The 11,083-nt window shown below is 42.6% G+C and overlaps 1 protein-coding gene across 2 annotated transcripts in view; it reads left to right on the forward strand.

Annotated features, from left to right (window-relative positions):
- The window catches only part of efna2a (ephrin-A2a), a 97,949-nt gene extending 91,865 nt beyond the window's left edge, over nucleotides 1–6,084 (forward strand). Inside the window, exons 3-4 of one of the 2 annotated variants that reach the window (XM_085767515.1) lie at nucleotides 1,030–1,095; nucleotides 3,483–6,084. In XM_085767515.1, coding sequence (XP_085623641.1) covers nucleotides 1,030–1,095; nucleotides 3,483–3,613 — 197 coding nt within the window. In that variant the 3' untranslated portion in view covers nucleotides 3,614–6,084. Of the gene's footprint in view, nucleotides 1–1,029; nucleotides 2,587–3,482 lie in introns of those variants that run through there. The other variant, XM_085767514.1, reaches the window with a different exon arrangement.
- Nucleotides 6,085–11,083: the final 4,999 nt, after the last annotated feature.

Here is an 11,083-nt window from a genome sequence, read left to right on the forward strand (position 1 = left end):
AGCCTTGAAAGCCCCAGGTTCGCCGTGTGTCCGTTGGTTTTATGATATTTTAAATAATTGAGAATTTTGTTTGAGAGCAGGCACAACGAAATCACAATATCAACAGGAAGCATAACAGCCGATATACGTAGCTGGATCCTGTATTATTACTTCGAGGATTTTTTTCTTACTATCAACAAATCCAATGTGAAGGCCAAAACTAATCATTTGTTTATCTCGCAATACTCTCTGACTCTACTTCTCCGGCTGCAGCACTCAGCCCAGAGCTCATGAATTCCTACTGAAGACGTGAATCTTTAAAAAAAATAAAATGGCTGAGAAATATAAAATTCTATCTTGTAAAAAAAACATTATATTTTTTTCTAAATCTGCTGGGTGCTATGGTTTTTTAGCAAATATCACTCAAAGAGAAGTAAACTGTACATTTATCATGGACTATTTTCTGATGCGGATTAATCCATACAGTACTTGCTGCTTTAATACAAGGACAGCAGCAGGACGGTGCATGTGGGAGTGACTCAAAGTAAACGATGGTGCCAAAATTCATCATAATGACAGAACGTGTCATATCTTAGGGATAAAGAAATATGACATATCAGGCTTTGGCTCCTACACAATGCTTGTGAGTAGGATGGATTGTGTTAGTCCTGTCTCTTCAAGTGCCCTCTGTCAGATCTACTATTATATGCTGATTATTAATAAATAAATGTGTATTTAATTTGTTTACTTGAAGATGACAGGATACATAATGGAGACAGAGAGGAAGGGGGATTGAAGTTAAAAGGGACCCACAGCTTGTTTTTTTTCTACAAAGCAAACAAGTGGGTTAATCGACCCACGGTCACAGCAATCTCTCTGATTCCTATACAGACCAACAACCTGATAATAAGCCCCGTAGGCCTCAGTGACAGAACAGTATTAGAAAAAAAAACTTTTATTAAATGTCCTCAATTACATTTTTGTAATCAGCAGCACAAATCACTTTATCTCTCAACTAATCTCCTCTTTCAATCTCCCTGCTTTCTACAGCGTCTCCTCACCCAAACCATGTGGGGCGGGCATGTCTAAAGCTGAAGGTGTATGTCAGACCTCCAGGTAAGTCACGCTCTAACTACACACCCACACTGGCACACAGACACACACTCACACATATACACGAAGGGTCCAGATTGGCTATCAAAGTAAAATTAGGGGGGAATAAGAGGTCTGATAGAATGCCCCGGCAACACTCTCTGCTCTGATTCACAGAAGCAGCCAGCCAACACTTTAACACCTTTGCACACACACACATGCTCATACACACTTTCTGACACATTAACTCATACAAGCACACACGAGCGTGCACAGCCGCAAACACACACACATGCACTGTGAAAAGTGCACACACATGCACACAGGCACAAAGTGGCATACGCACTTCACATCAAATCACATCACATCACACCGGGTGTGAGGGAGACCTTCTGTCCTTGTAGAAAGAGAACAGAGGAGGCTGAAAGTGCTCTTTAAAAAAAATGTAACCGAGCCTCAACATCACTCTGCTGGCTAGATTTACTCATAAGAAACTAAGGGAGCAATCTAATAATAAACCCATCGCATACAGTAGGAGTCTAATCTAATAATAGACACTTCATAATTTTAATAAAATTCTCCTTATGCATGAGCCATGTGGTAAAAGATGAAGCATGACTTTTTTTGCTCCCCAAAGAGCGCGCAGCCTGGTAAGATACTCTTTTGAAAAAAAAGCTCCCTCATAGGCAGCACAGTGCTGACACAAGGAGCGCCACGCCGGCCTACGATGGCGCCATTTAAAAATAACTCAACAGATGATTGGCATGCATGTGGATCCGGTTGCAGTGGGGGGATTACACCACACTTGCGTTATCTTTTAAGAATCTACCTGTACGTTTCCTTTTCAAAAGAGCGGATTCTACGTCTACGTGAGTTTTTCCAACCCTAAGCCAGACTAAAGAATCAAATTCGGGTAGTAACACGTCTCCCTAGATAATGACGGAGCTTTGAAGATCTTCGTACAAGGATGAGAGTCAGCCTTCGCAGCTTTCCAGGATCAGATCATTCCATCTTCTGCTGAGGGGGAAGGAAATTCTCTCCTCCTCCCTAATTACTGAAACAACATACATTATTTTATTCTGTCATTGCCGCAGCTCTCTCTCTCTGTCTCTCTCTTCTTAAATATTCATCTTTTTTCTTTTTTTCTGCTGTTAAAGTAATCTGTCTGACATTGCAACTTCCATCTCATCTGTAAAATATTGTCACTAGAGTGATTTGCGAGCAGTTGCATGTGTGTGAAAGAGAGAGGATGTGTGACTTTGTGTGTGTGTGTGAGCATGTGAGCTGCTCCAGATTCCGAGTCTCTGTGATTAAACTGTAATTAGGTTGGTTAAACCCCCTGCAGAGCTCAGTTGCTGTCGTCTTCTCCTCCTCCTCCTCCCCCCCTTTTCCTCTCCTCATCCTTCTCTGCCATCTTCTCTCAGCCTCTCCTTGACTGTTGAAGGGTGAGATTTTTTGTGGTTTGTCGCTCACTTCCAACTTATCTTCCCCCTTTGTCTCTGAACCCAATTCCCTGTTCCTGTTTACACTGCAAAAACGCAAAATCTTTCCAAGAATATTTGTCTTATTTATTGTCAAAATGTCTAATTTCTAGTCAAAACTAATCTCTTTCCACTTTAAATAAGACTCATCACCTAAAAATTAACTTGTTTTGAGATAATTTTCACTTGTTTCAAACTAATTTTCACTTGAAATAAGTAGAAAAATCTGCCAGTGAAAGCAAGTTTTTTGTGCTTGTAATAAGAAAGAAAAACTTGCTCCACTATCAGATTTTTCTACTTATTTCAAGTGAAAATATGCTCGAAATAAGGAAAAAGTGTCTAAAAACAAGCTACTTTTTATGTGATGAGTCTTATTTTAAGTATAATGAGATTTGTTTTGACTAGAAATTACATTTTTGATAGCCTAGAAATCTAGATGCACCCTAGCGGCAGCAAAAATATTTGCTCCGTAGGTGGGTCTAGAAACGAGCCATAGGAACTTTTTGAGTCTCGAACACCGATTGTGTTCACCAATCACAGCGCTCTATCTGTTTAGAGAGTCGTTGGGCGGGCTTAACACGATGACGACATACATTTTAATTGGCTTGTCAGGCTAACGTCATGCTGCTCTTTGCTCTGATTGGTCGTAGCGCTACCCTATTGCATGTAGAGGCAGTTTGAAAGACAGCCTTCATCCCGCCCCCTGGATTGAGCCGAGGTCTACCGGTCGTTTCCAGACTATACATTTTAATGATATAGTCTGGCTTGTCAGGCTACATTTTTGACTGAAAATGAGACAAATACTATACTTGGTAAGATTTTGAGTTTTTGCAGTGTATTCACGTCATCTTGTCTTTGTATCTGTCTCCGTGTCCCTCTCAGTTCAGATGTTTTGTCGTTTTTCTTTTCTCTCTCTCATTTCTGTTTCAGATGGGTCGGGATACGATTCTCCGGAGCCCTTCCTGACTGATGGAGGTCCAAGCTGGAGGCCAGGGTCGGTGGCGCTGCCGTTAGCCCTTCTGACCCCTCTTCTGCTCCTGGGATTCTTCTCCTGGCTGTGACCCCTCTCCCCGGCCTCCTGGAGTTTCCACCCAGGGTTGCTGAGCTGGGCTGGCTGTCCCTCTAAAATCCACCACCCCTCAGGGAAGCCCTCTGTCTCCGTTCCCCTCCACCCTCTCCCACCTCCACCTCTATACGACGACCACCAACCACCCCCACTGCCAGCCTCTTCCATGGGCCCAGCCACGGACACCCTTCCCAGGCCTGGCTGAGAGGGCTGGGTCTTATTAAGGGAAGGGTCCTGGGAACCTGCCCCCTCATCTCTGATCCCCAGATTCTGGGTGGAACAGAACAGCACCTCTCAGCTGAAAAAAAAACACAAGGGAAATGTCTCTGCACTCATATCAGGGGGTCCTTTTGATTTGACTATTGACTCTTGGCCACTGATGGGGTAGATATAGCCATGGCTATGATTAAACTTGTCGTTCCAGTGCAGTTCCTATCATCCAATCACTGCAGGATGCATTAAGCGATAGGCTTGAATGCACAAAAATTGGATTTTGCCCCACATTGCTATCTCATCCTCAAACCAAGAATTGGAAGTGGCCGAGCTTGCGTTGTAATTGGAATTCTATACAATCTGGATGAATTCCAGCCACAACGAGAATAAGAGCGAATGCATGGAGATGAAGAGGAGGAAGGAAGCCTGGCGTGGTGTTCAGAAAAGAAAGAAAGAGAGAGGGGGGGGGGGGGGGGAAAATGCAGGCACAGATTTGAATAAATACATCCATATGGGAAATATAATAATATATGTGTTGATATTTCCAGACCCAGTTTAGATTCATGGCAACGTGATATAAAAATCCTACAGTTTGATTTTTTTTTTTTATTATTATTATTATTATATGAGGAGCTCAGATATCAAATAATGACAAGTATAACCATAGCCTGTTTGAGTAGGAGGGTAGGGTGTATGTATGTGTGTGGGGTGGGAGCGGGGTGTTCTCGGTGGGTTTGGTGAGGTGTATATTTTCAGGTGGGATGTGTTTTGTCTTATTCATGTTTCTAAACAAAGCATTTATCACAGCCTGGCCAGCACAGGCGTCTTCAGCACTGTCTAATGTCAATTGGGTCGGGTGACTTTTGGAACCATGACTTTCTCATGTATGAATGTACCACTGGTCACCCACCTCTTTGTCTTTCTGTATTATTATGACTGTGGTCACTTACAGTACCTTCTCTCGGACTGGCAGGACTTGGAGGGATGTGGGAAGTGGGAGGGGAGGGGAGGGAGGTATAGGGAGGGTGTGGGTGATGTAAAAGGATGAACGGAGGACAGGTGAGAAAAGGAGGCGACACTCAAGTTGCATGACCACTGTGAAACCTTCAGATCAATCTTGTTTGTAATGATGATATATTTTTTCATGGGGGAAAAATCAGAAACACCCTGCTACCGCTCTCTTGCTCTCCCTGAGACTTTTTCAGACATCAAAAAAAAAAAAAAAAAAAACTCAAATTCAACCTCTCTCCTCACGCGGGTTTCTCCTGTCTGGCTTTCGGTCATTGATGGATTAGTTCGGTGCCAGGAGATGAATGGACCCACAGGGTGAAACTGACTGGAAATCAGCCCTCGGAGCCCAGACCAGATCGCAATGGACATAAACACTGACTGAAGCTGGTCCTGGGCCCGAGGGTTAAACCAATAAGGGAAGCGCATAGACTGTGGCAAATGAGGCGAGGTGTGTGTGGTAGCATCACAAGAACACACATATGGGCATGCACAGACACACACACACACACACACACACACTCAAACATACACGCACACACACACACACATAGACATGCAGTCTTTGATAACAAGGCTGTTCCTCTGAGATGGTGGACACGACTATAAAGGGAACGGCACAAAGAGAGAGCGGGCAGAGGAGGGAGGGGGAGGGAGAGAAAGTGTGTGTGTATCATGGGACTGAGACTTCTTTAATGTTGGGAAGTGAACATAATGAGTAAGCACTGTGAACACACACACACACACACACACACATACAAACCCATGTACAGATACACACACGCAGACATATGTAGAAAAGCACATGCAGACCTAGACATTTACAGACATGGCATGCACATACACACACATCAACACACACAAAACAAACACAAACAAGGGGGAAGCACTTCCTTCCCTGTTTCATCTTATTTTTGTAGCATTTAAAATCACTGTTAATTACTCCTGTGTGGGATGCAGTGATGGGGTATAGCCTGTGGAAGATTAAAAAAAAACGTGTCTTCTCTTCTTCTATTCCACTGATGCTGTCCTTCTATCGTTCTTCTTCTTCTCTGGTTTGTGATCCAATGGTCGGTAGTGGTAGGATGCCTCCAAGGTCTGAGCGTCATGTATGAGTTTGTCTCCTTTTCTGTTTGTGGTGTTTTTTTGTGGAAGCTGACCTCAGTCATTAAAGTCAGTCAGTCAAAAGTAAACACAGAAGTCAGAGCGAGGAGAGAAACACACAAATAAAGATTGTCTTTTTGTCTACTCGAAAAAAAAACAAAACAAGCCAACTGAGTGGGATTTCTTTAGTGGAAATGTGAATTAATTCTCAAATAATGTTTCTTAATGTTTTCTCCCCCTCCCTCCCTAAAGGACAGATGATTGTATTAATGTACTAGACAGAACCTGGGTCTCTATTTTGCCCAGTCTATCTTCCTCTGACGTCAAAGTCTTGGGACGGTGAGCGCTGAGCTCTGCCAGTCAAAGCATGAAATTATTCAGATGAAATCACCCTCTCCAATCTTCATCTGTTTCTCCCTCAGCGATGTGACAGCTAATCTGAACTCCTGACAACATGGAGGCTGAATAGCTTGATAGCCCTTCCTGTCTTGTTTCCATCAGATTTCCAACAGGGTGGCCTTCGGATGATGGAAAAGTGCATTTACTCGAGTACTCTACTCATGTACAATTTCGAGGTACTTGCTCGCTTGGGTATATGATCATGATCTGTTCTACTCTGAAATAGTGTACTTTTATTCCTTTGCATTTATATTAGAGCTTTAATCACTAGGTATTTTTCAACTTTTACATAAAAAACACATATGATTGTCTTATAAAGTGGTTCCCAATCTGCTTCAATTGTGACCGCTTGTATTTATGCATATCCTAAATCTGCACATTAAAAAAAAAAAAAAACCTGAGTGGCAAATATCGTAGGTAAAGAAAACAAACAAAAAAAAAACCTTTTACTTATGACTGACATGTGTCGACAGAGAAAAAAAACAGCCCTGTAACAAACAAACAAATCCATATTTCCATCACATTTTCCATTTTGAGATTTGACTGGTGTTCTCTCAATTCCTTCATCTCATTGTGCCCTCTTCCTCTGGCGCCCGCCTGGAGAATCAGCAGTGCCAGCTGTTTATCTCGATGTGCTCTATGCCTAATATTTGCATAACAGTAGTGGGTGTAAAAGTAAATTCATTTACATTTTCTATTTGGGGATTTTTTGGGGGAAATTTGATGAAAATGTTTTCTTCATCTGGATGGAAACCTGTCATATTAATTGGGAGGATTTCCCCGCTCTAAACCTCTCATGTGGTTCGATTGAATAACAGTCTGAAGCCTAAACAGCAAGAAAATCTAATTTTCTTTAGTAGGACTCTGTATTTTTACATCACTGTATCAGCACTTTACCATAAAGACTCTCTGTTCAAAATCAAGTTTTTAACCTAGTAAACACTGCACAGCTGTTGCCAAGACCACTGTCTTGGCAACTGCTGCTTATTTTTCTATTATTACTTAGAATAAATAAATAAATAAAAAATACGTATTTTTACCTTGGGACTGCAGCAAAATAAACCCAAAACCTTGTCAGAACAGAGAGTTAGAGTTTGCATTAGCACAACCACTAACACTGTGTCAGCCAGTGTCAGTTACAAACTAACAAACACCTAAACAAATAAAAAAAATGCTAATGTGACAGTTGAGGTTCCTGTCACTATGCCTCCAATTGATCATGTGCCCTGGCTACTTGGCCAAGGGGATGTGGCTTGACTGGCAAGCGCGCATGACTCTTACCCGGGGGGTGTGGGTTCAATCCCTGCCCGGGCCCTCTTCACCTTGCCACATTCTGGCGCTGTGAGCAGGGTCCATGTAGCACTAGGGGTGGGTCCATGGATTCCTAATGTGCGGCAGCCTGCGCGGAAGCACGAGGCCGTGCTTGTGAAAAGAGGGGGAGAGATGTGACAGTTGAGGTTCCTGTCACTATACCTCCAATTGATCATGTGCCCTGGCTACTTGGCCGAGGGGATGTCCCTTTGAGTGACTGGCAAGCGCGCATGACTCTTACCCGGGAGGTGTGGGTTCAATCCCCGCCCGGGACCTCTTCACCTTGCCACACTACACCAGTCTTTCCAGTATGTTTGCTAGTCGTGAGTCTGACTGTGGAAAAATCCTTTGACTTCCTCCTCTGATGTTTCCTCTACTAACCATCCTGATGTGCACTATGTTGCACAAGCAATGATGGTGGATGGGGCACGAGGCTTAATCCAGATGAGGAATTAAGTGTAGATGTACTTCCACCCCCAGCCTTCCTTATCCTTACTTGTGCAGGAATATGTCGGAATGTGGAAAAAAATACGTTAATCACAGCAGAGCACTTAAAAACATAACTAGAGAGGAACTGAATGCTTCAACCATCACTGTCTACTCGTTAGACAGACTCTCTACAACAGCGAAGTCACAGGTTTGATCATGTGTCCTTGAGCGAGAGACGTAACCATTACATGCGACGCCTGAAGGCTAAATATGTCTAAAAATGTGAATATGAAATGTTTCCTCTCTCCTTTGAGCTCAGTGGGTTCCCACAAAAATCCAGACATGAAAAGAAAGACAATAGACACTTTCCCCTGTTGGGGCTTGTAAGGGCCGGTGCTATCTTAAAACATTTATCAGCCCTGTTTTAAAAGCGTCATTTGAAACCACAGACTCGTCTCTTTTGGCAGCATGATGCACAAAGAATATCAGAAATGTTGTTTTTAGGGAAAACTAAGATACATGAATAATAAATGAAGCCTGGCTTGCCATGTTTGGCCCTCCTGCGCAAAGCGGGCTAATGGCTATCGATGTCTCTAGTTTCCATCAAATTGCTTCATATGAGAGCTCAATTCAAACGGAGAAAGAGTAGATTCCAATGAAAAGGAGACGAGGGAATGAAATTATCTCTGAATATGGAGACGCAAGCTTGGTCAGCCACTTCTTAGCCCTGACGACGAGTATCGGGTACCAGTGGAATTAGACCAATGTAAAATTAAGCCTGATCAAGCAAGGCCTCATACAGTTTTCTCATGTCTCTGTCCTCGTGAGAAAAAAGGTGGACGTTATGATGAAACTGGAGCGGAGCCAGAAATGACCAGATGTGCTCCTTGGAATGATTAGAAACTAGTGATCTGGGCTATGTCACTGACACATACAGTACATACACAAACTGTTATACCCCTTCATGTATCCTCTCCGAGATCTAATTATTCACTTGATTATTTTATCTAATTTCATTGGCTGGTGTACATGCGGGACAATAACTGGCGAGAATAATTTTGGCCTATATGATATTGGTTTTGGCAGCAAACAAAAAAAGAAAGCTGGGAAATGCAGATGGCGAACCTTCTCCATTCTTTTTCCGCTTCTTTTTCTATGTCTCTTCATCTATTTTTTTTCTTTTCTGTTGATTTCTCGCTCTCACAGTCACATTATTAGGCTACAGGCTAATCTATTCTTCTCTCTCCCATGTACTTTTGTCTCCTCACACTCAGCTAACTGGCATGATTTAGGAATTATGGAATTAGGGCAGCGCTCCCATCTCTATTAATGAGAAATGGCATGATGAAAGAGCTTGATCGTGAACGTGCCATCTGTAGTCACTATTACACATTCACTTAATCTATCTCTCTACACTACTTTCTATTCTTTCTCTTCCCTGCTTCTTTCCTCTCCCTCTCTTTCTTTCTCTCTCTCTCTGACGCACACATCCTCCCTCAAACACACACACACATTATAGGCTACCTCTGTTGTAATTACAGAGGAAATACTAATTCTTAGCTCTTCAAGCACTGGTGGATGTGGCGTGAAATGGTGAAATGGCATGGCAAGAAAGTTAACTATGGACCACACACACCCATGCATAGACAAGCACAAAAGCACACACACACACACACTCAGAGGAGTCCAGATGGACCGTGTGTTATTGCTGAATAATGGATGCTATGTAGACTCTATAAAAGATACATGGGCAGAGAGAGAGCTGGGCACTGTTCAGGCACCTTGGGCAGTTTGGTGAGGGCAGCTCTGGAGCATCCCAAGTGTAAATTTGGGGGATGTTAAGAAATGTTCATCTTGTAGGTATTTTGCTGTAGGTGACCCAACTGGGAAAAATATTTAGCTGCACTTAGAGACAAAAAAACACACACACACTTCTTGCCTTTTGGACACTGTCAGTTGATATGTTGGGCTGGCACTCTGCCCAGTGCCTTTGCAGTCACCTTGAACAGGCTTTTGTGGTTTAAACTAGAAAACTTGGGGAATTACACAGCAGATTCGATGCTAGAGGCTCAGATTACAGAGCATCTCTCAGAAACACTATGAAAAATATCCAGCAGAGCAGTCTGTCTTCATGTAAGATACTGAGGAGAGGGGGAGGATGAGGCGAGGAGGGGGAGGTCCGGGTGAAGGGTAAATGCTGCACTCATGTGGGGAGAATGAGCAGCGCCTCCTTTCTCTCTCTCTGGAGTCATATGACAGGACGTGCGCACCGTCATATGATGCGTTCAAGTGCTCATCGAAAGCTCAAACCTCTGAGAAATACATCTTTGAAAGCGCAGCTAAAATAAAATCCACTCCGTAATTTAAACAACTGACAATGCTATATGTGACTATGGCAGTGATATTATGGGGAGGCTTTGGCTTTACGTTGCTTTTCCCCTAACTAATCTCAAACGAATTAGGGTTAGGGTTAATGTGACATGTGACATCATGTTAATGAGACTTTTGATAATGTTTGGAAATGCTCTATACTTGACCTTTATTATGGACCCCCATTCGCGCTTGCCCAAAGGCGTGGCTATTATTCCTGTGGCCCAGTAGCCTATACACAAACAACTCACACAACAATAGACACAATAGTTCACCTACAAAGTTCTCAGATAGCCTAGGCTACATCACAGAGGATAATATAAAAGAAAATACAGCTAAGCAGTATTTCATAATGAAAAAGAAAAGGGTGTGTCATTTCATTCTTATATTGAGCATTTACAAACTGATCACAGTTCATAAAATGTTACAAGATAGTAGGCTACTGTTTTAACAGGTTTCTGAACACGGGACTTGTAACAGAATAATTATTAATAACTATGTAACTAATAACTAAGAAGAATAAATGTTGTGTTTCTAACTTTCCAACTTAAAAATGAAACATCTAAACGCGTCCAGCACGTTTTAATCTTCGTGATCGCGATATTTCCGACAGCACGCAAACGCACCAACC

Source organism: Trachurus japonicus, chromosome 22 (assembly GCF_045865225.1).
Source record: "Trachurus japonicus isolate A0001 chromosome 22, Traja_1.0".
In the NCBI taxonomy this organism is placed as follows: domain Eukaryota; kingdom Metazoa; phylum Chordata; class Actinopteri; order Carangiformes; family Carangidae; genus Trachurus; species Trachurus japonicus.